General features: G+C 34.9%; 1 protein-coding gene across 11 annotated transcripts in view; it reads right to left on the reverse strand.

Moving 5' to 3' along the window:
* LOC128219837 (serine/threonine-protein kinase 26-like) overlaps positions 1 to 26,586 on the reverse strand; it is a 46,463-nt gene that overhangs the window by 6,737 nt on the left and 13,140 nt on the right. For 6 of the 11 annotated variants that reach the window (XM_052927932.1, XM_052927934.1, XM_052927935.1 and 3 more), the window contains 12 exons: positions 24,282 to 24,447; positions 20,006 to 20,163; positions 18,994 to 19,179; positions 17,913 to 18,049; positions 16,892 to 17,021; positions 15,304 to 15,372; positions 13,399 to 13,551; positions 12,027 to 12,113; positions 9,392 to 9,547; positions 6,397 to 6,534; positions 4,491 to 4,589; positions 67 to 275 (listed from right to left, as the gene is read on the reverse strand). In XM_052927932.1, coding sequence (XP_052783892.1) covers positions 67 to 275; positions 4,491 to 4,589; positions 6,397 to 6,534; positions 9,392 to 9,547; positions 12,027 to 12,113; positions 13,399 to 13,551; positions 15,304 to 15,372; positions 16,892 to 17,021; positions 17,913 to 18,049; positions 18,994 to 19,179; positions 20,006 to 20,163; positions 24,282 to 24,447 — 1,688 coding nt within the window. Of the gene's footprint in view, positions 1 to 66; positions 276 to 4,490; positions 4,590 to 6,396; positions 6,535 to 9,391; positions 9,548 to 12,026; positions 12,114 to 13,398; positions 13,552 to 15,303; positions 15,373 to 16,891; positions 17,022 to 17,912; positions 18,050 to 18,993; positions 19,180 to 20,005; positions 20,164 to 24,281; positions 24,448 to 25,099; positions 25,115 to 26,586 lie in introns of those variants that run through there. The other 5 variants (XM_052927941.1, XM_052927933.1, XM_052927939.1 and 2 more) reach the window with 5 other exon arrangements.

Raw genomic sequence — 26,586 nt, forward strand, 5'->3', positions numbered from 1 at the left:
TAAAAAAAGTGTCTTCTAACACTAAATTTGCTAAAAAAACAAACAAACAAAGACTCTACAACCTACCGTTTGACTTTATCTATAGCCCTCTTGATTTCACCATCGCTCAGTTTTAAACTACACAGTTTGCCCAACATCCCTGCCACAAGTTCGTCCGTTATTCCCGGACATGACCTCTCCGCAAGGTCAAACGCATTCTTTAGCTCCTCCGCTGCTTCGGTTCGTTGGATTGGTCGACCATTACGCCGATATTCTTCTCTATAATCTTCTTTTAACTGGAAATATGCCAAAATTGTTTAAATGTTTGATTACCATGTTACGTATGACCCTATATAGTTTTAGGTTGAAGCCGGGTAAACGTCCATTTTCAATCACAAATGTTGGATTGTCATTCTAAGCTATTTCAGTGGGAAAAAAAATAATTTAAAACTCAAGTTCCTTTTAAAACTACAGCTACCACTGAAAATATACCTGTTAAAATGTGGTAGTACCTGGTGATTCCTTCCACAAACAGCCAACATAGCCAATAAAGATAACATAGCTAACATAGCCAATATAGCCAACATAGCCAACATAGTTAATATAGCTAACATAGACAATATAGCCAACATAGCCAATGAAGCTAACATAGACAATATAGCCAATGTAGCTAACATAGACAATATAGCCAATGAAGCTAACATAGACAATATAGCCAATGTAGCTAACATAGACAATATAGCCAATGTAGCTAACATAGACAATATAGCCAACATAGCCAATGAAGCTAACATATTAGACAATATAGCCAATGTAGCTAACATAGACAATATAGCCAACATAGCCAATGTAGCTAACATAGACAATATAGCCAATGTAGCTAACATAGACAATATAGCCAACATAGCCAATGAAGCTAACATAGACAATATAGCCAATGTAGCTAACATAGACAATATAGCCAATGTAGCTAACATAGACAATATAGCCAACATAGCCAATGTAGCTAACATAGCTAATATAGCCAATGAAGCTAACTTACATAACCTATATAGCCAACATAGCCAATGTAGCTAACATAGACAATATAGCCAACATAGCCAATATAGCCAACATAGCCAATGAAGCTAACATAGACAATATAGCCAATGTAGCTAACATAGACAATATAGCCAATGAAGCTAACATAGACAATATAGCCAATGTAGCTAACATAGACAATATAGCCAATGTAGCTAACATAGACAATATAGCCAACATAGCCAATGAAGCTAACATAGACAATATAGCCAATGTAGCTAACATAGACAATATAGCCAACATAGCCAATGTAGCTAACATAGACAATATAGCCAATGTAGCTAACATAGACAATATAGCCAACATAGCCAATGAAGCTAACATAGACAATATAGCCAATGTAGCTAACATAGACAATATAGCCAATGTAGCTAACATAGACAATATAGCCAACATAGCCAATGAAGCTAACATAGACAATATAGCCAATGTAGCTAACATAGACAATATAGCCAATGTAGCTAACATAGACAATATAGCTAATATAGCTAACATAGCCAATATAGCCAACATAGCCAATGAAGCTAACTTACATAGCCTATATAGCCAACATGGCCAATGTAGCCAACATAGACAATATAGCCAACATAGCCAATGTAGCCAACATAGACAATATAGCCAACATAGCCAATGTAGCCAACATAGACAATATAGCCAACATAGCCAATGTAGCTAACATAGACAATATAGCCAATGTAGCTAACATAGACAATATAGCTAATATAGCTAACATAGCCAATATAGCCAACATAGCCAATGAAGCTAACTTACATAACCTATATAGCCAACATAGCCAATGTAGCTAACATAGACAATATAGCCAACATAGCCAATGTAGCTAACATAGACAATATAGCCAACATAGCCAACATAGCCAATGTAGCTAACATAGACAATATAGCCAACATAGCCAATGTAGCTAACATAGACAATATAGCCAACATAGCCAATGAAGCTAACTTACATAACCTATATAGCCAACATGGCCAATATAGCCAACATAGCCAATATAGCCAACATAGCCAATGAAGCTAACTTACATAGCCTATATAGCCAACATGGCCAATATAGCCAACATAGCCAATATAGCCAACATAGCCAACATAGCCAATATAGCCAACATAGCCAATGAAGCTAACTTACATAGCCTATATAGCCAACATAGCCAATATAGCCAACATAGCCAAAATAGGTGTAAAAATAACATGTAAGGCGCCGACTCTAATATCCCTACTCAACCTTTGCATGATTTTATTTTTAAAACTGATTTCAATATAAGCACACAAAAAAACCTGTCTATTTAAATTATTTTTAGGCATATACCGTAAATGACTGGGTATAAGACGCAGTTTTTTCCCTCAGAATTTGATGTAAAAAAAATGCCTGCGTATAATACCCAGTAACAATTTTTTAAACTTCTTTTCTGAGGTCGATTTCAAGCCGAGAGTTTGTTTAGTTTTATGTAGAAAGGGATGTTACTGGCATCATATTGATCGAGTATATATGGGTTAAAACTAGGGATGCAAACGAATGGCAAAATTGATATTCGAATATTCGGTTATTCTTTCGATCGAATATTCGAATATTCGATTACCAAAATACTATTTTGGAAGATGTAGTACTAATATTATTATTCGCTTAAGTTATTGTCGGGGTAATTTTACCCTACTTTGTCGTAGCGGCGGACCCTGATTTCCCCAAATGAGACTTAGAAATACGCGATTTTCAGGAAGAAAACAAAACAACAATACATTTTAAACAGACAAACAACGAAATCGAATAATTTCAATTCCGCAGCCTTTATATTTGTAAAAAATGTGAAACTAGATGGATTCCTAGTCAAAACGCGTTTTGCGCCGACGGAGGGTCTTTCCGTAGGACAAGCAGCCTAGGACAAGCAGCCTCGTTCTGAGATTGACCTCTAAATTTACTAAATATAACTATGGAAAACCAACTCGGAAACTAGTAAAATAACAAAACAAAAACATATCTGGATTTGACTCATCTATTGTTCAAAAGTGGACGAAATATATCCTAAAACGCTATACTATACATTTCCATTTCAAAGCACGAACATTGTATCAAAACATTGAAAACAGGTTAAGCACATAATGTAACAACATTGGAGCTATAATGCACAGCTTAATTTTAGCTAAGACAACACTTTGGTGGTAAAGCCAATTCCTAGTCAGTTATTGTAAAAGAAGAGCGACTTTTTACAATACCCGACGATATGTCCCTAAATGACACATGACGCGTGTTTTAGTGTATCGTCATCACATTCACACCTCTGGCATTAGGGGACAGTCGTTGTAAAAACAAAACAAACAAACTTAATAAACAGCAACAGTGTTATAGGCATAATGTTTTTTATTCTGTTTGTTGAAAATAAGCATTATTACTCTTTTTTTTCGAATATTCGAATACCGATTTTGACATTCGAATACCAAACGTTTGATCGAATATTCGAATATTCGTTTGCATCCCTAGTTAAAACGGCAGTTTAAGATCGGGATACGGTATATCGTAAGACATTAATAATTTAAACAAAAATAGTTTTCGATTTAAATTTTTCAATATTATTTTGAATAATAAATTAATAAATTGAACTGAACAATAATTAAACATGCATATAAAAAGCAAAGTTTCGCACTGTCAAAGTATTTTTTGTAAGTTGTATGATAAGGTGTGAAAAACTCGCATTGCCTTTTGTTCTGTTTAATATACCAATATTACAAATTGATGCGATAATGGTCTTGTTTTTTTCACACATTTACGCAAACTTTATTCTTTTCTGTAGGTGTTGACATTTTGAGAACAAACCCGTACAATATAAGGGTTATGCATAACTTAACTTCATTCTCGACAGGTTATCGTTTACGATATACTGTCAAAAAAAATCTTACATATTTTCATAAAAGGCACCTTTCAGTGCTATCCAGAAACAAATGGTCACAATCAGTTCTTTTAAGTGCCTTTCCTAACATAAAACAAATTAAAATGAAACACATTTTGCATTATCATTGTATGGTTTTAAAGATAACCATCACCATTTTCACGAAAAAAAAATAATTTCGACACTGTCAACAAACATGGTGGCTGAAATTGACAGACATTTTTGACATATTTTCTATGCGTCCTTTAACCCAAAACATAGATTAAACCTTTTTTCTCAGATTTTTTTGTATGCGTCTAATACCCCCTATCGTCTTATACCCAGTCATTTACGGTATTACAAATAGAAAATAATTGGTACCAATCAGTGTAAGATCACAATATATTTCATCTTGTGACACCAAAGGTAAATACTTCACTCTATACTAGCTATTTGTGAAATATGACTTCTGGTGCTCAAAATATCGGTGAAATATATTACATTTTCACACTGAAACTAACAATTACCCTTATAAAGCGGAGATAAATAAACCTACCTTGTCGAGTAAGGGGAAAATTGTCGGAGTAAGACTGACTGACAACTGTGGTTCATTGCCAACAGACATGGGTCGACTCGGCTTTGGCTGGGTGGGGGGCTGAAATGAAACCAAGAGAGTGACATTAACTCACCAACAAATCGGTTGCTACGGTAACAATGAAGGCACTTAATTAATATAAAATATGTTAAGTGAATAGGTTTCACATAATAATTGAACAAATGAGATTTACTGGAGATAAATATGAGAATATCAAAAGAAATAAATCTCTAAGGAACAAATGAAATGTTAAATATGATAAAAAAAGATATTTTAATTTGTAATAGATACTTATCATTTTAATAATAATTACTTATTAAAACTGAAAGATGGTTCTTAATTCAATTTAAATATTTGTCTCTTTTAAGTTTTCATATAATGAATAATTATTTGTTTAATTAATGAAGCACATGCAGGGCTATATATGGTTTTAAAATAATATGAACATATAATACAAAGAATTGTATAATCATAAAGCAAATTCTAGAGAAAATAGTATAATTCAATAACATAAATTATAAATGATACAATAATTCTGAAAAGAAAATAACAAAATGTATATCGTCACACCTGGTGTGATTAAAAGACGGAGAAAAATTATTTCTTAATACAAAAAGTCATGATAGCTTCCAGTCCTATTCACCACAAGTTAAGAGTGAAATACTGGTAAGCTGCTACCTACATATTTCATTAAGATTTTTGTATTATAAAAATAATGCAAACACCAATATTTATGGTACTTAATCACCTAAAACATACAACGTAAATATCTTCATTCCATACAAGCTGTGAAATACTAAGCTGCAAAATAAACAAATATTAAAACATGCAGGGTGGTCAGTAGTGAAACAAGAGGATCATGATTGTTCTTAAATATATCGCTCCCATGAGATCAATGATCAAATTAAGAAATATATTCTATGCCTTGACCTAATGACCTAGTTTTTGCCCAGACAACCATCTACAATGTAAACCATGGATTTGCTTCATCAGGTATCCTAGAAGCATACCCAATAGATATTTAAAACAGTGCAGTTCATCTAGGTGACGTCACTGCCAACTAGTGGTATTTTTGATGAAACAGGTCAGGACTTTTTGATGATTTTACCCAATGACCAGATCTAGTTTCTGACTATGGTGACCCTGTGAGTATTTCTGTTATGTTTTTCAACAAGATACAGCAAACATAATGCGACCTCTAGGAGTGCCAACAAGCTTTTCATGATTTGACCTAGTGACCTAGTTTTAAATATCATTAAGATAGGGTCAGAATTGTGGTAGCTGGAGTGTGTATAACAAACTAATTTCGGATGACTGATTCCCAACATCCCTACTAGCTCAGCCTGAGCATCACATGCTCTAATTTGATTATAGTAAAGCCAGTTTTATACCTCAAAACATGCATGGTGATAATGATGAGTAAAAGTGAGCATTAATTTTAACTAATTTTGTAATTATAGCATGTTACTTAAAATCCAAGCCAACCATGTCAGACAGGTAAAACACATACCCTGATTTACATAACAAAATTCTAGAAGCCTAGTTTAACATTGATTAGTTCCTTTCTGCAACAACCAAGATCAAAAGATATGAATATGCCACTAGCACATTATAAAGGCGTATATGATCAAAGATTTCAGTGACATGCTAAAATTTAATCTAAATAAAAGGTAAACATAAAACATCAAGCATTACCGTTGTAGAATACAAATGAGTACAACATGTGGAATATAATATCAACAGTAGCAGTATTGTTACCATGCTTAACTTCCGCCAACTCTACCAGATAACACAAAAAAATCCTTTTTTCCAGTGGGAAATTTTTCCCAGTTGGGCAGGATTTTTTCCCAATGGGAAATATACTCACTTGCCCCATGTGCCCATATCTAAGCGGGGAATTTTCTCCTCCCGCTTGATATACAGAGAGTTGGCCAGTGGATGTGACTTGTACATGGGAGGAATGGTGATTGGGAATATCATACTGGGATTTGGGGCGGGAAAAATGCTATGGGAAAAAGAAAACGGGAAAAAGCTATAAACACAATTAAGAGTTGTTTAAGTGGATGAACAAAACTTGTCAGGCATTACAAAATGTATGCCAAATATGTACTTTATATTTTCTGTGAGAAAGATTACTTTAAATTGGTTGTTTTAGGATGGTTACATTGTTTCACATAATAGCTTGGTGATTATAATAATCCAAACCGTAGGTTACAACAGGTTTGCACATATTAAGTCGTTGCATGACAATTTTTGTTTATCCACAATAATGGTGCATAATAAGCAAAATGCAAATCCAAAATTCACTGCGCATCTCATTATGGGCAATCATGAATTGCAATCATCAAGCATGTATACAGTTTCTGATTACATAAGACAGTTATAACAGTTGAAATCATTGTTCTGTATTCTATGTTTGTAATAGCATGGTAAACAACAATTCAGGAGTCAAGATGAATGGCTCTATCTTATGTACAAGCAAATATACACAGCAGTTACATTTCTTAGCCGGCACAGAAATCACTGCTGTCACACATATTACATAATGATAATCAAAATAATGCAGCTGCATTCAAAATCTTGAAATATCCATTTATTTCAATATTCTATATGCTAAACTTCTTTAGTTTTCAAAGGTCTGCCCATGCCCTATAATGGCGGCATTATGGCTTGACCCTGTAACATCCCCCAATGTGACTTTAACAAAATTTTGAAGACAAAGGAGGAATTTAACCCCATCAGATGGTGGTTTTTTGCCAAAAGGGTAATCTTGGTCACAAGATTACGCGAGACCTGCGATGAATAACATCAGAGTGGTCTCAAAGTTATATTTTACCTTATAGACATGAAACAATCAATATTTTCAAGATTTCAACAAAACAATTTGGCAAACAAGATAAAATAATTAAAGCTGAAATCCAACCATTCTTCGTACATGTTGGCAAAACCTTCTCTGCTTGTCAAGGGAGATTACTGCTTGAGAGATTGATAAACGGTATCATGTATTGAAGACTCCGCAAAAGAGTGACATAAACTCAAATTCAAATATAATGAACTACATCGGTCTTGAAATGAGCCCTCAGTGTGAGCCCTCTATTGTATTGTCCTTTTAATATAAGGAAGCAATGAATTACATGTTCCCACAAACTTCATTCTACTTCATTGCATTGTCTTTTTAGATACCTCAATATTTTCATGTTGTACATTAAAATTGAGAGTTTAAATTGTAGACTTGACTTCATTATAGCCAATAATTGGAAACCAATGACAAAGGGTTGTTGCGAAATTTGTTCGCAATGGGCTTGTCCCTTAAGTTTCTATTACATCAACAAAGAAGCATTTCAGACATATATACATACATAAAGCAACAAATAGGACATCACAAAATATTCAACAAAGCTTTGTTTATAAATAGATATTCTATGATTCATTCGTTAAATCATTTGATAGACCAAGGGTACACATACATGTATAATGGTGCCACCTTGATTCCCAACAGAAGTGGTGAAGAGAGAATGAGAGACATGGGAAGGTGACTTGAGATGAACACTAAATGAACACATAGGTGATTTATTTATAATCTTCTATGGGGAAGACGTTACTAATGTTGTTAGAGCTTGTGTCCAACCCATTTGCTTTTTGTTTACCCTATATATGTTTGCTGTAAATACCAATCATGTTGAAAGAAAAAAAGGCAATAAAATATGTTTAAATCATTTTATAAATGTTCTATGATTCAGTTTTTTCAAATCCAGTCAATTTATGACCAAAAAAGGTGCCAGTAAAATTTACCCAACAGACAATTTAAAGCATAATGACTCCATACTTTTTTTAATAGGTGATCAGTGTTCTAGGATATACATGTATTTTTGATCGAAGGTAACAGCTGATATATTTGGGGTGGGCAGTTTATAGCTTAGATGATAATGTAAAGAAATATCCTCAACGCATGAAGGCATAGAAAACTGTAGTAAGGCATATATTTGCATGCAAGTTACACATTGTGTATACCTGAATGTATCATTATATTAACTGACAGTCGCAGTGAAAGTGTGAAAATCCTAATTTGATCAAAATGTAAGATACTTTTTATTGGGCTTTTTTATAATTTTAATCCTCGGCACTCATATTCATAACATATATGATACCCGAGGCAAATTGGCTAGCAAAACTTCATAATGCTTGAATATTCATAAGCATTTTCACCCAATGAAATAGCTGCTTAGAAAAAAGTAAAGAATCTCCTTTGTGTATATAGCTATCGACAAATTTTACAAAATATTTCATGTCCTTCCTAAAAGGATTTGAAAGTTCTTGACCATTTCCGTACCGCACTAAAAGAGTCTCATGTGACCAATCAAGCGATATCACCTCAATAATTATTCATTATGTTATGAATATGCTGGGTGGCCGAGGATGATAATTTTAGGCAGTCATGGTTTAATTCATAAACACAGAATATTAAAAGAACATTTAAGTTAAAGCACTATCTCAACCAGAGAAGTGCTACTTTATTTTACAATTTACAGAGAGTGGTGTTTTGGTTTTATAACTCAATGGTCAATGTCTGCATGCATATAATTTATACTGGTATAAATGCATGGGGTTATAATGCATTTCCAATCTTAGGAAGCGAATATATATATATATACTCATTCTCTTGTGAATAAAGCAGGTAAGCGTAATAAATCATTTCAGCCATGTACAATGCAGTTCTGATTTTTCATTCATACACATGACATGCAGGGGAGTATAATGATTTTTGTACAGATTTCCGAGAATAGTAGTTTCGGAATATATACCAGTTACGTATTAAATTCCAGGAGTAATTTTGGAGCCCTTACACCGAGCACAAAACTTACTGCTTTATTTGGCGTGACATTTTCATATAGTGGCGGACTTATGTACACAGCATTTTGGGGCATGCTTTGTCGGTTATTGAATGAGGGTTTAGGTGATACTTTTGGCCCTTGTCGGGCAATATCCGACCTACTCCGGTAATGAACGGGCTCTGGCCTCTGCAAGCATACATAGAAAACAAATGCACAAGATTTTCTGAGTAATTCAAACAACACAAAGCTTGTGTGTATGGATAAGATTATGCAGCAAATAAAAAGACGGACAGTGAAAATGGATTACAGGAAGATATAGCAAACTTGGATATTTTCTAACAAGAGAGAACAACAAAGCTCTAAGTGATTTCATAAAGAATAAACTAAAATCTATTTTAGCGAAAAAGCTATGACAAATCCTTTAAACAATCATCATTATGTCTCTCCAACACTTGTAACACTTTGTTTCTTTAGGATCACTTTCTGGTACATGTTATAAGATGGGTTTTTACTTTGAATTCCTACTATATGTTACAAAATTACAGCCCAGATATAATAAAATCGAATAGAACGATATATTTTCTCTTTTATTTCCAATTTCCCCTACTAGTTTTGTGTGGCGGAGACATAATACATGAAACTACATGAAACTTGAGTATCAAACAATATTTATTGTTTACGGCTTTATTTTATTTCATGCAATAAATGTTTAAATTGTATGTTGCAGAGTGCTGGTATAGTTTTCTATTGCATTAAAAGCTGCGGTGCATTTTCAAGCTAGCACATACAAGTAACTCAAAACTATCTTGAAACTTAATAACTTCCTCCAAAAAACTTAGCCTAACACAGACTTAGCTTAAATGACCTTCAACAAGCAGTCCATAAACATTTGAGTTACTTGTTAGACAAAGCAAGTGCTTTAAGCTGAATGGTATAGGGTAAGCATTTAACAATAAATCTGTTGTTACAATAAGTAAATTGAAATATTTGTTGAGAAGAATATGATTATAAGCCCAAAAGCTCTTAGAATACCAACAGATGTAAAGATGAGTTCCGTTTATTAATGAATAAGGTAGCTTATTATCCAAGAAAAGTGTGCATTTCATTATGTTCCAATATCAGGGTATTTAGCATTGTTTGACATCAACAGGTTCAAAAAACTGTTTAAGTTTGAAATAATTTCTTTTAAGTAGCATTTCTGATATTTTCAAATCTGATGATTTGCAAAGCAACAGGATTTTGTCAAGCCAAGGAAAGGAAATATATATAAGCCAGGCTTAGAAGATGATCAGCGTTGAAACATGTGTGCATTAAATGCTTAACACAGTACTGGCCCCAATATCACGATAATACTTAAGTCAAATCTCAAACTCAGTCTCAACTTATTTCACCTTATAAAAGTATAATATTCTTTTAAATCTTGCATGTTTTATACTTATTGAAATTGTATTTTCTCATAGAATGTGTTGATAAAAAGATTTTGTCAATATTTCAAAGAAAACTAATTCTAGAGCAAAAAATATACTTGAGTATTTTATAAAGAGTACAGAATTGTACTCAAATACATTTTTGGCAGTAGAATATATTTACCTTGGAATTCGACCAATGGCTTTTATCAGCATATTCTATGATAGAATGCGCTTATAAAACTGTAAAAAACTTATATGATTTTTCATAAATTCAAATGCAATGTGATAAAATGTGTTGAGACTGAGCTTGAGATTTGATTAAAGTATTTTCGTGATATTGGGGCCTTATCTTTAACATTAAAAGACTGGAATAATGATGTGTGCATAGAAATGAAGAAGAAAAAGCAGTAATAGCTAATAGAACAAGCAAACCATGTTTGATATATAAAATTTATCTTGTGGCTCGAACGTAACATGTTAGTTCCCAATTCAGGGGGTGAATGCAAAATAGTGTGAAGTGGTTTTAAAGTTAGAAGCACCTTTCCTTCATAGCGCAGTGGCATCATCAGCCACCGCTAGTTAATCTAGGTATAATAGTGTAAAACTGAAGTGTAAAAAGGCGTATCTACAAGCGAGTAAAAAGAGGAGTAAAAGGTATATCTTTGAAGTAAAGTGTTAATTACATGAAGCACTGTGTTATTACACTCATTGACCTAACTTGTATGTTGCAAATGAGATGGGAAAGTAGATGTCGTCAAAAACATGAGTGTCTATAATGACACATGGTCTGCTTGTAGAAAAGGTCGGAGTGCAGATAAAAGCATCTAGCATGAGCATATCAGGGTGAATGGTTCGCTCTGTAACAAACTATCGCTGAAGAATTCAGTCATATAAAACACATCTTATTCTTACTTAGCACAAAACTTAAACATAATGATAAAAAAAATACATAATTCATTAACAAACATCATTTATTATGTTCAAAAGCTATCAATGTCAGATTTATTTCTTAGCTCACTGCCAACAGAATTTCATCAATCCAAAATACCATTAAACAGAATTAAATTAAACTGCATCTCACCAGCAGTGCTCTCAGTGCTTTGATTTAGGAGTTCTATGCATGTTTTATAGACTAAATTCCACAGCGTAATTGTTCTACATGGTAAATAAATATAAATCTTCAAAAACTCCATGTCAACATAATTGACAAGCCCACGTGTAAGCGCTAAGCCCATTTTTTCATCCCCTTAACTTACAGGCTCTGCTCGATCATTGAGGCTGGGCGCTGAATCAGACCGTGCATGTATAATGGGCCCTAACTGTGGACCAGCATGCCTTGCCGCCTTTACATGAGGAAAAACGTAAGATAAATATGTATATAATTGGGAGCATGCTAAGAATACATGTACAATATTCATAACTTGTAATTTCTCAAATTCGGTATAATTAAACCTTAAAAAACAATGATTATATGTTGAAAATGATGATAATATCTGCAAACAATACTAAGAATTTCCACACAAGAATAAAAGAACTATATGTAAGAAGAGAAAAGTTCGTCAAATTTTCATGTATATACAATGTAGGGCAAAAATTCTCTGTCTACTTCATAACAAGCTTTGCATATTCAACAGCTGCGGCACAAGCCAGCAAGCCCTGCACTGTTTAAATATCTGCCTTGCTTGCATGATGGAAATATTGATGACAAGCACTAGTGACTTTTCATCCAGAAGGCTTATTGTAATGACTATGTCCACTGTCTATTGCTTGATCTTTAACAATAATGTGTTTAAAAAGACCTTGAAACACTGTCAACACAGTTTTGAATGTAAATGATAAGGGTCATGGCATGAACATGACAAACATATATACCGTATAACTCCTGAAAATAAATACTTCGGTGATAATGGATGTTAGTTATAGTCAACCGTTATTTCTCTTTCAAACAACACAATTTAGTGTTCACAAGCTGTTTTCAATCGACCTACAGGGTTTGTTAGGAGGAAAACTATGTCAGTGACTATAAGTTTGACTTAATAATTGATTACAGTGATTGTGAAGTAGTCAAATTAACTATAATCATTCTTTCAACGTTTGACTGATTTATCACAGTATTCAAAATAACGTCTGTGGGGAGTTTTTATCAAAATTGATGTGCACATATCATTCAATATTGTTTATAGATCACCCCACTACCTGTTAAACAGCTGTACCTTACTCTTGTGTGCATTAGAGATACCAGACAGCGCAAAATGTATGTCACTTAGAGAGGAAAATAAATTTTTAAACCTCAATACAGTATGGAAATTTTAATTCTGGGAGGCCTTTTTTCCACATATAGAGTTTGTATGTACATGTAACTAATAAATATTCTCAATTAGCAAAAATTGAAGGAATGTGATTTATATTATGTTCTATATCCACTTTCATTATTACTCATTTGCATAACAAATAGCCATAAAATTCCACATAAAACTAATACAAGTCATATATAAATTCACAATTCATTATTTTCTGCTATTACTGACTTAAACACTAATTTTGTGCTGATTGGTATCTTTAACAAATACTAAGCCCTTACTAAAAACTTTCAAACCAATTCAGCTGCGTGGGGGCCAAAATACTTACAGGGTTATATGCTTGCTGGCCAGATGATCGTAAATCATTCATGCTTGATTGACTGGACGTTACTGAGGGGACCCCAATGTTTCCATGGTTACCCATACGTCCGCCGTGGGCGGGCTCAAGCGGCTGCCGATTCTGAGAGGGATTAGGAACATGCTGGAAAGGAGATGAACACAATGCACAGGGTCAATTAGTGGGAAGGAGAAGAATCATTCCAAAAAACAGTGTATAAATGAAATGAATGAAAGTTTGACAATTTGAGAATAAAGATAAAAGGTTTTTCATTCCGGATATTCAGGGTTCCTGCAACACTTAAAATCTTTTTTCTGTAAGTTTAGGTCGTTTAACAGTGTTACAAGTAAACCACAAAATGCAACTATTACAATACATCATTTATAAAAGAAATCGTTGCCATATTTTCACTCATGCCTACATACCAGTATATGCCAAAATCAGATAGCATTCAAACAGCATTCTTATCTATAATCTTTGTTACACAAAAAACGTTAATGGTAGAATGTTTCACCAAAAAACATTAACGGTAGAATGTTCAATTTGTTTCACCAAAAAACATTAACTGTAAAATACTTGTTTGGTACATTTTGAAATTAACCCCAATTTTCACTAATTTAAAATTAGATTTATGATTAATGTCGTTAAAACAAAATGGTTGAAAACATTCCTACTTCAAAAGAAGGATTTGTAATTAGAAGATTAAAACCTCAAGGTGTTCACTGCGAAAACTTAAAACACAGCATTTTTTTTACAAACTATTAAAAGGAATGTTTTAAAAACCTACAGGATAGGCTTGATATTTGCAGATTAAATCCTCATTCAAGAGTTTTCACTAGGAAAACAAATTTAAAACACATATATTTTTTTACAAACTATTAAAATGAATTCAAGTTTTAAAAAGCTACGAACAAGACTTAATATTTGCAGATATAAAACAGCAATTAGTAAGCGGTAAAACAAAATAGAATTTTGCGAAAATCAATTTCTTCAAATAATATTTGGTGACACAAAATTAATGATAATACACAACCACCACCAGTAGAGCTAGCATTAAGAGCATGTTACTGTTAAGTGTTATTGACCATATACACTGGTCAACAGCCAAGTAAAACAAACACACTCTTTATAATAACTGTTAAAATTTATGTTAGAACCATATATTTAAACACACAAAAACACTCTCTTAGTTGTTAAATTTATGTTAGAACCATAAATTCAAACACACAAAATCTCTATTTTTTAGTTGTTTTTTGCACATATCACCAAGGGAGAGCAAATATGTTTTTTTCCACCTTCTCATTATAATGCTACTAAAAAAATCTTTAGAGCCAGTGTCAATTGACTATAAAAAAAGCTCCGCAGAGCAAATCCCAACACTCTGTCTGTTGTGTTTCCGTCAAAAAGGGTGATAACTTCATAATTATCATAAGGAAGAGTTATGGGCCATGCTGTGCATATATATATATGCATATTGCCTCTGACAACATGTGTACCAAACTTAATTTGAATATCATTCAATCATTTTTTTAATGACAATGGTTCACTTTTATGAAGGCCAACAACGACAGCACGCCAAGGCTATGACAATACCACCATGTTCGTTGCTTACGAAAAACAGACAACCTGCGAATACCAAGAATACAATTACACTCATTTTATCACCGCAGTTGATTGCCTAAGAAATAGCTTTGATGAACTTCCCAAGTAACATTCAGTGATTAATTAGAAGGTTTACCATAGTTATTGTCATAACAAACAAATGCTTTGTAATAAAATTTTAGAAGGAAGTTTTTCCAAATCAAATTTTAATGGCCATGTGACACCAATTCTAGCTCTCAAAAGATGACAATGTGCAGTATGTTCATATGATAACAAAATCATTGCACAACTTACAATATTTTTGTCATTGGTGTGAGGAATTGCAGGTGCTTGTCTTTTGTTGCCCGGCAATGAGGAACGAAACTACAACATGCAAACAAGGGAGGGTAGCTATAGCAACCAGTCTCCATAGCAGCAGTAACCATAGAAACAGAACAACACAAGCAGCAGCTATAAAACAAATAAAATTTAAAAAATAGCAGATGAAAAGAATTATACTAAGTCCTGTAAAGTGGTGATAAGGAAGACTATTCTTTGAATGAGTCTCTCCAAATTGTAATGTTTAACAATCTATATCAATATTCAAGAAACTCAAAAATAACAAAATATCTTGTTGTAAAAAAAGTGACTTAACAACACATGCATGGCATGTTAAAAATTTAAAAAATACTGAACAACATTGATCTTATCTGACAACTAAAACGTAAACAAAACATTTGTTTATAAATTTAAACATGGACATAACTAAATTAACATTTATTTATCCTAGCTCTACTACATATACACCTTAAACCAAATGTTAAGTGCATTGGAGAAGGTAATGGAATTCTTTGCATGCTTTGAATAAGTAACTTTTAATAAGACATCATTTAATCTTGCTTGCAAGTAGCACAGTATATTTACATATTGTGCACCAGGCATGGTATGTCATACAGATCTAAATAATGCACTAAAATATTTCTTTTGGCACACTTTAGTTTTGTTTGTGGTCACCAAGCCGGACAAGTGGGTTTCCTACGGGTGCTCCTGTTTCCACCACAACACAAGACCACGCTCTCGCATATCGTGCCAACGTAAGTGATAAATATAATGTTGTTATAACTTGTTTCACAAACGTTGTAAAATCAAAATGTTTAAAAAAACAACATATTACAACTTGACATTTTTTCCCAAGTGGACATGGATGTTTGTCATGCTTGGTTGGAATCCAATACAATTTAGCTGATTACGTAAATGAAACTATCTAAAGCGCGTGAACACTTTGGTATATATGAATGATCTGAACTCGAGAGCACAGAAACAATCTGCAATGTTGAGGGTTCTCAATAAGTTCTGGTTAAAAAGCCCAAAATGAACAGTAACGAGGCAGCTAGGTGGAGCCCGGGGCATGCCCATTCTTATTGAGAACCCTGAATATATATGGATGATAAGGCCTAACAAAAATAAAAGTTTGTTTCGGGTAACCAACCACACCTAATAATTTCGGCTGACCCTAGTACCTTAAAAAAAAGACACATAACGGGCCCCCCAGACAATTTTGTTTAAACATAAACTTTTATTAATTTTTGACAGAGAATAAAGCTCGAAAACAACAGCAATATATGAGTGACATTTGCGAGAAATAGTGCTATTTGCATGAAAATGATATAGATAAATTTAGAAAAACAAAAAAAAAAAAAAAACATCCTTACCTACCCTACCTGATCAATATGGGGAATAAACCCTAATTAAACAATTATTTTTAGGCCTAATACATGTAGCTCCATGAGAGCAAGAAAAATGATCAATGAGGATGACATCAGACTTCAAGCAAAGAAACCAGCCAGATAATCAAGCAAACTGTTCTACACTGTTCTACACTGTTTCTATACCAAGTACGCACATTTGACTTGTCTGTTTCCCCATTGACCTCCGCCTTGTTGATATACGTCTCATACACATCAGGGGCGTTGACCTTTACCGTGTCGAGTATCCACTGAGGCGTGTTTTCCTCGTCATCTGATCCAACCTCACTGCAAATGAATTTATGTTCATACACATGTAGATTAGTTTTAAACAGGTCTTAAGTGATGAAAATTCATCAAACCGGTGAGTGATGAGTGATGAGTGTGTCCAAAGATAAAACAAGAATTTAAAAACATTTATTTTTCAAAGAAACTAGGCAGAGTTTTTAAGAAATAATGCTTTATTCTACATAGTTTGAATAAGATAAAAAAAATTCTCCCTCATGTTAAAAAAAACGGAAAATTGACATTTCATGAGAAAACTTCCCTCCGGTCAAAGGGGGAGAAAATTGATATTTCAAGGGAACGTACTAGGGAGAAAACTGACATTTCAAGGGAACATAGGAAGAACATTGACATTTCAAGGGAAAATATGGGAAGAAAATTGATATTTTAAGGGAGCGTACTAGGGAGAAAATTGACATTTCAAGTGGACATAGGGAAAAAATTGACATTTCAAGGGAACATGGGGAGAAAATTGACATTTCAAGGGAACATAGGGGAAAAATTGACATTTTCAGGGAACATAGGGGAAAAATTGACATTTTCAGGGAACATAGGGGAAAAATTGACATTTTCAGGGAACATAGGTGGAAAATGGACATTTCACGGGAACATAGGGGAAAAATTGACATTTTCAGGGAACATAGGTGGAAAATGGACATTTCAAAAGAACATAGGGAGAAAATTGACAATTCGGGGTAATAGCTTTTCCCTTATTTCCATCGCCTTTGAGCTCTCATTGAGTGAAATAAGCATAAGTCAACAAATCAATTCAAGTGGAGTCTTGTGTTTTGTTATAATATAAATGTAATTAATAGTACACTGGCTTGTTATTTTTTTTAAATAAGTGACTGAGCTCTGAGTGTACATAATTGTACCCTTGATAGAAAGACTTACTCGTCACTATCGCTGTCAGATGTGGGTCTGACATCCTCCTTCCATCGTTTGTAACGGTCAATCAGGTCCTGTAGGAATGTTGTACGCTTTGCCTTCCTCATGAATGGGTGACGTATCAGGTCCCTTGCTGACGGGCGCTACAAACAATGGGAAACAATCAGGATCAAGTTTGGTAAGTTGTTACTTAAGTATAAGGACACTTAAGTATGTAATCTGATAGCCTAATTTACTTTAACAATACTATATACCAAATATGTGATCTTTCACAAGTCGTCTCATAATACACAGTTTTATTCAAAGAGTTCAGGAAATTTGTAAATAAGGAAGTCTTTGACGAGTCGAATTTAATTGTGTATTATACGATGAAAAGTGTCAGATTGCTTTTATCACATGCTAATAGCAATAAGACCTACCCGTTTTTACCTACGCTAGTGACAAGCAGAATACAAAGCAATGCCATGTCCTATGCTACATGCATTACAGAAATGTAGTACCCCAATTAATTTAAAACAAAATATGTATATATGTCAATTCCAAGGTCATAACTTTTAAGTGACTGTGATTTTCTTGCTTGTTGTCAATTTTGCCATAGAGATTAAGCCCATTAACATGGTAACCAAGTCTAATGACGATTTGTGCACATTTGCCAATGTTAGAGAGAGGGAAACTTTCACGGCAGCAGCCAAACTCCCCACAGCGAGCCGGCCCAAAGTGTTCCCAAATATGTTCCACCATATGACAAGAATATTCACATTAAACAACAGAGATAATCATATTAAAAGAAACACTCACAGATTTACATTATAAAACATGTCTACACTATTGTACAGAGGTCATAGTTATCACAAGCCCGCAAGCCCTGCACTGGTTAAATGTTTTCCAGGCTTGCTCAAATTCTTGGATTTATACAGCAGGGCTTGTTCAAAAATGTAATGCCAAGCAAAAGTATATAAATCAGGGCTTGTTCATTCAAAAGACTAATTTCGATAACTGATTGTACAAAGGCATAATAAAACAGAAGAAGATCAATGTACTGTTGTTGTTATTGAATACAATGTTACAAACATAAAGTTATACTTACATTGTTCGGATCTTTGTTTAAACACAATTCTACAAAATCCTTAAAAGGTTTGGAATAGTTTCCCGTCAATTGAGGTGGTGGGTTTTTCGGAATGAGGAAGAGCACTCGCATCGGGTGAAGCTCGGAATTCGGGGGTTCCCCTTTTGCCAGTTCAATAGCAGTAATACCTAAACTCCATATATCAGCCTGTAATGAGGGAGAAATGGTAATAAATGGATTGAATTTGAAACAATCTTAAGGGTCTTTTTTTCTGTGCCATTTGTCAAGGTTTTGTCTTTGTTCCTAAGGTTGTAAGGATATATTCAATGTCAAGCAGGGGTTCTCTCATGTTCATTTTAGGTTTAAACAGCCATATATGTATGATTTCATAATCTAGTAATTTACTCGAAATAAACACAATTTTTAAAAAAGTATGTCAAAATCGTTGTCATTTAAGTATTTCTCAGAGTAATACATTTTGCCCTATTTTCCCTTAGTATTATGCCCTTTTTAAAATCAGAATACAACCATATATGTCTGCCATCTTACACAGACGACAAAGAAATGCCTCTTTTAACACTTACATCATGTTTTACAAACAGTCTAATGGATAATGCATGAAATTTTCAGAATGGCCATAACAAGTCACCAAGATCCGGGCAATGATATGATTGACCGGACAGCTGAAGGGCTGAACCCATTTTGGTTATAGGTTTTGGGGCTCTTTTGGGAGGTGAAGCACCCTACCGCAACATCACTTGCTTTCAAGAAGCCTCCTGACTTCCAATTTGAAGCAAACTGGAGTGTCAATACAAACAACAAATGTAGTCACAACCAAAAGGAACAAGTTGACTTTTCTTTTTTGTTTGCCATTATAACAAAATTTTGGTCCCTGAAGCTATTAGAACCGCAGAAATGTATTATTCCGCAGTCAAATCACACCTCTGATCCCTTTAATAATTTCACCATATTCATAATAGAAATAGTTGAGATAATATATGCCATTACCCAAGATTGGTGTTCTTATTCTCACCTTAGTATCATAAGCTGATTGTTTTATTACTTCTGGTGCCATCCAGAAGGGGGTACCGACAAATGTGTTACGTTTGTTCATTGTGTTGGTGAGCTGGCCGGCGACACCGAAATCTGCCAACTTCACGTCACCCTGCTCCGATAACAAAACATTGGCAGCTGCAACAAATATAATAATTTAATTAGCTTATTTTACTCTTCCTATAGATGGATATTTTCTTTAATTCATATTGAATCACATTTTGTTAATTTGTAAAGAAGTGATTGAAATCATTTGGGTGGCAATATTATTCAGTGTGCACTAGGTACAAGATGGTTGTGTTCCTTACTTGTAAGGTACCAAGTGCGTGCTGAATAAAATAGTAAATGTGTGGCTCCATCGGGTGACACAATGTAAACGCTCGAGAAAAGATGTCATTTCAGAGCTATCTTTCACGAACATGGTGAAAACATTTGTTTGCTTATGAATTGAATCTAGATAAATGGAACTTAATAGTTGTTGCGCCATCCTGATACTTAATTTCTGGATTAGTAGTTTGCATATGAGCTATTTGTGCCAAATTCAGTGTTCAAACAATATGCTGTCTGTGAATCTCGGAATGGCTTGTTTCCACACTTTAAAAATTTATATTGCATAATAAATTATTGATATGTGAATGGAATAATGAATAATGACTTCGAGCATGGTCACTTACTGAACTCTTAATGGTCACACCATATATATTGTCGATAAAATCATTCAATTTCTGAAATTGTGCCTCAGTGATTTGTAAACAGTGCTTCAGAACCTTTTATTGACAAAGCCTTTAAATTGCTTCTAAATTTAATATACAATATAACTAGAACTCCGGGAGTCGGATGTGTCGCCTGAAGAATTATTTACTGTCGACATTATAGCTGTTAGATTGGCATTTTATTCATTTATAGATAATGATGTTGCCATTAAACTTTCAAGTGTAAGTGGCATTTGAACTGAAGGTAACAACGTTAAGCCATAGGTCACCTTGAGCACTTCGTGCTCTGGTGAGCTAAAAAAGTGTGCAAGGTAAAGTTAAACATGAAAATTAACAAAGGGCAATAACTCTAATATGAAAGCAAGAGATACAGTTTTTGTGCACTGCGATCCCCTTCAATAAGATCTATCTATCTATAAAGTTTCAAGTTGATAACTCTTATAGTTTTCGAGAAATGCCCCAGACAAAATTTAAGCTTGAAAATTAACAAAGGGCAATAACTCTAAACATATAGATGCAAGAGTTACGGTTTTTGTGCACTGCACTTTCCCTCAATCAGATATACCTACGGAATAAGTTTCAGGTTGATACCTCCTATAGTTTACAAGATATGCCACGGACAAAACCTAAGCATGAAATTTAACAAAGGGCAATAACTCTAAAAATATGGCAGCAAGAGTAACGGTTCTTGTGCACTGCACTTGCCCTCAATGAGATCTATCTAGCTATGAAGTTTCAAGTTGATACCTCTTATATTCTTCAAGATATGCCCCGGACAAAACTTTAAGCATGAAAATTAACAAAGGGCAATAACTTTAAAACTAAGAAAGCAAGAGTTACTGTTATTGTGCACTGCACTTGCCCTCCATGAGATCTATCTACATATAAAATTTCAAGTTGATACCACTAATAGTTTAGGAGATATATACCCCGGACAAGCGTAAATGGGACGCGGACGCCGCCGCCGACAAAAGTAACCCCTATAATATTATGTCGTCTTTTCAGGCGACACAATAAACAAAATGTTCAAACACATATAAACAAAATGTTCAAACACATAAGTTTTTTGTGAGATTTTGCAGGACACCCTGTAATTTTTACGGGTCACCTATTTTTGGTGGAAGGCTATCCTGCTGGTCTCCTGATTAAAAAGTTAGTATCGAGCCCCTGGTGTACCAAGTTCCATGTGAATATCTTCAAGATTCTTTAAGTAATGTACAGGAATGAAAATGACACCTGCAATGACACCAATACTATAACGAAAACAGACAAGCTTAAAATAAGCAAGAAGAGTCTTTATCAACTCCATTTACTTCCAACATATGCCAAACTCACCAAAAGCATCTCATATCCATATATTTACACCTCAATTTCCATTCCTTAAATGAACTGCGTTTCGGCAATTGCATTTATCAATAGTTGAAGGCAACATCTTCGGATATGTTCGGATCGCCATTCATCGCATAACAATATTCATGAAAACTATTGATCTTGTTATTGTTTGTATTGTGTCAGCAGGTCCCGTAAAAAATATAAATCAACATTTTAGAAAGCGTTGATTTATTATATTTTAAATGCATTTGAAAAAATGTTTCCGGTTACAATCAGGTTGTACTTTTTACAGAATGGGTAAGAAAGGATTACTGAAAGGTTTTCTTAAATGAAATGAAGTATTTTTAAAAAATTCTTGAATGAAACTAGAGATTGCTTTTTTGAAAAAGAGCATGTCTCCCCCATTGTGTGGTCGTAGGTGAGAAATAATCAATGATGGATCCCAAAATCAATAGGGGCCATCAACTAGTCATGACTAACTGGCATACCAAGTATGAAGTTCCTGGGTGTAAACGTTCTTGAGTTATTGAGCAGAAACCGGTTCTTCACCTCAAGGTCAGTGACCTTGACCTTTGACCAACTGATTGCAAAATCAACTAGACATCATGACCAACCTCACTTCAAAGTTTGGTGAACCTAGATCAAAGCATTCTCCTGATATTGCACGGAAATATTTTTTTACATTAGAGGTCACAGCGACGTTGACCTTTGACCTTGTGACCCCCCAAAATATAGGAGTTTTCTAAACCTCATGATCAACCTCCCTACCAAGTTTGGTGAACCTAGGTCAAACCATTCTCAAGATATTGAGCGGAAATGTTTTTTACATTGGGGGTCGCCGCGACCTTGACCTTTGACCTAGTGACCCCAAAAACAATAGGGATCTTCTACACCTCATGACCAACCTCCCTACCAAGTTTGGTGAACCTAGGTCAAACCGTTCTCAAGATTTTGAGCAGAAATGTTTTTTATATTGGGGGTCGCCGCGACCTTGACCTTTGACCTAGTGACCCCAAAAACAATAGGGATCCTCTACACCTCACGACCAACCTCCCTACCAAGTTTGGTGAACCTAGGTCAAACCATTCTCAAGATATTGAGCGGAAATGTTTTTTACATTGGGGGTCGCCGCGACCTTGACCTTTGAACTAGTGACCCAAAAAACAATAGGGATCCTCTACACCTCACGACCAACCTCCCTACCAAGTTTGGTGAACCTAGGTCAAACCATTCTCAAGATATTGAGCGGAAATGTTTTTTACATTGGGGGTCGCCGCGACCTTGACCTTTGACCTAGTGACCCCAAAAACAATAGGGATCCTCTACACCTCACGACCAACCTCCCTACCAAGTTTGGTGAACCTAGGTCAAACCATTCTCAAGATATTGAGCGGAAATGTTTTTTACATTGGGGGTCGCCGCGACCTTGACCTTTGACCTAGTGACCCCAAAAACAATAGGGATCTTCTACACCTCATGACCAACCTCCCTACCAAGTTTGGTGAACCTAGGTCAAACCATTGTCAAGATATTGAGCGGAAATGTTTTTTACATTGGGGGTCGCCGCGACCTTGACCTTTGACCTAGTGACCCCAAAAACAATAGGGATCTTCTACACCTCATGACCAACCTCCCTACCAAGTTTGGTGAACCTAGGTCAAACCATTGTCAAGATATTGAGCGGAATGTTTTTTACATTGGGGGTCGCCGCGACCTTGACCTTTGACCTAGTGACCCCAAAAACAATAGGGATCTTCTACACCTCATGACCAACCTCCCTACCAAGTTTGGTGATCCTAGGTCATGCGGTTTTCCAGTTATCGATCGGAAACGAAGTGTGACGTACGGACGGACTGACGGACTGACGGACTACCGGACTACCGGACTACCGGACTGACGGACAGGGCAAAAACAATATGTCTCCCCCAGAGAGGGGGAGACATAATAATGAACCATTGGTGTAAATATAAGGAATGAATTGCGGGGTTGATGTCATTATCAAGGATATGAACGCAATTGGGCTGGTCAAAGTACTCATGGAGTCCAGCCCAATTGCGTTCATACCCCGATAATGACATCACCCCTGCAATCCATTCCTTTAACTAACAGTTCTACACATACTCCACTCTTTACCTGTCAAGGAATTTTTTCCTCACTCATTTCACACTTCTCACTGTCACAAAAATACACCACCCCACACTTCACACACACCTTTAATGTCTCTGTGAAGTTTTCTTTCTGAGTGAAGGTAATCGAGCCCTTTGATGATTTCTCGCAGTATAATGGCGATGTCTGATTCCGCAAACAGCCCTGCTTTCATCAGGTCTAAAGCAGAACCTCCTCCTAAATACTCCATGATAATCCATAAATTGGAGCCCTGAAAACAGAATGCATAATAGTTTTAGTAAAATTCTGGAAATTAATTATTATTTTGTTTTGCGCACAATATTTTTGAATCAATGAATATATTTGCCTGAATGGGATATTAAAGAATTTTTAGTTTTTAGTTTAAATCTTTTACTTTGTGAAAAACCTTCAGATATGAGTTGTACACTATTCCTTGAGAAATGAGCCACAGTGCAGCTTCCCTAAAGATATGACTATGAGCTGAAGTACAGCTTACCTTGAGATATTAGCTGAAGTACAGCTTACATAGTGATATTAGCTGAAGTACAGCTTACCTTGAGATAATAGCTGAAGTACAGCTTACCTTGAGATAATAGCTGAAGTACAGTTTACCTTGAGATATTAGCTGAAGTACAGCAAACCTTGAGATATTAGCTGAAGTACAGCTTACCTTGAGATAATAGCTGAAGTACAGCTTACCTTGAGATATAAGCTGAAGTACAGCTTACCTTGAGATATTAGCTGAAGTACAGCAAACCTTGAGATATTAGCTGAAGTACAGCTTACCTTGAGATAATAGCTGAAGTACAGCTTACATAGTGATATTAGCTGAAGTACAGCTTACATAGTGATATTAGCTCAAGTACAGCTTACATAGTGATATTAGCTCAAGTACAGCTTACCTTGAGATATGAGCCAAAGTACAGCTTACCTTGAGATATGAGCCAAAGTACAGCTTACCATGAGATATAGGCTGAAGTACAGCTTACCATGAGATATTAGCAGAAGTACAGCTTACCTTAAAATATGATCCAAAGTACAGCTTACCATGAGATATAAGCTGAAGTACAGCTTACCTTAAGATATAAGCCAAAGTACAGCTTACCATGAGATATTAGCTGAAGTACAGCTTACCATGAGATATATATAAGCTGAAGTACAGCTTACCATGAGATATTAGCTGAAGTACAGCTTACCTTGAGATATTAGCTTAAGTACAGCATACCTTGAGATATTAGCTGAAGTACAGCATACCTTGAGATATTAGCTTAAGTACAGCTTACCTTAAGATGTAAGCTGAAGTACAGCTTACCTTGAGATATTAGCTTAAGTAAAGCTTACCTCGAGATATTAGCTGAAGTAAAGCTTACCTTGAGATATTACCATGAGATATAAGCTGAAGTACAGCAAACCTTGAGATATTAGCTGAAGTACAGCATACCTTGAGATATTAGCTTAAGTACAGCTTACCTTAAGATATAAGCTGAAGTACAGCTTACCTTGAGATATTAGCTGAAGTACAGCATACCTTGAGATATTAGCTTAAGTACAGCAAACCTTAAGATATTAGCTGAAGTACAGCTTACCTTAAGATATAAGCTGAAGTACAGCTTACCATGAGATATTAGCTTAAGTACAGCTTACCTTAAGATATAAGCTGAAGTACAGCTTACCTTGAGATATTAGCTGAAGTACAGCTTACCTTGAGATATTAGCTGAAGTACAGCTTACCTTGAGATATTAGCTGAAGTACAGCATACCTTGAGATATAAGCTGAAGTACAGCTTACCTTGAGATATTAGCTGAAGTACAGCTTACCTTGAGATATAGGCTGAAGTACAGCATACCTTGAGATATAAGCTGAAGTACAGCATACCTTGAGATATTAGCTAAAGTACAGCAAACCTTGAGATATTAGCTGAAGTACAGCTTACCATGAGATATTAGCTGAAGTAAAGCTTACCTTGAGATATTAGCTAAAGTACAGCAAACCTTGAGATATTAGCTGAAGTACAGCTTACCATGAGATATTAGCTGAAGTAAAGCTTACCTTGAGATATTAGCTAAAGTACAGCAAACCTTGAGATATTAGCTGAAGTACAGCTTACCATGAGATATTAGCTGAAGTACAGCTTACCTTGAGATATTAGCTAAAGTACAGCATACCTTGAGATATTAGCTAAAGTACAGCAAACCTTGAGATATTAGCTAAAGTACAGCAAACCTTGAGATATTAGCTGAAGTACAGCTTACCTTGAGATATTAGCTGAAGTACAGCATACCTTGAGATATAAGCTGAAGTACAGCATACCTTGAGATATTATCTAAAGTACAGCAAACCTTGAGATATTAGCTGAAGTACAGCTTACCTTGAGATATTAGCTGAAGT

The sequence above is a fragment of the Mya arenaria genome, chromosome 15 (genome assembly GCF_026914265.1).
Source record: "Mya arenaria isolate MELC-2E11 chromosome 15, ASM2691426v1".
NCBI classification, from domain to species: domain Eukaryota; kingdom Metazoa; phylum Mollusca; class Bivalvia; order Myida; family Myidae; genus Mya; species Mya arenaria.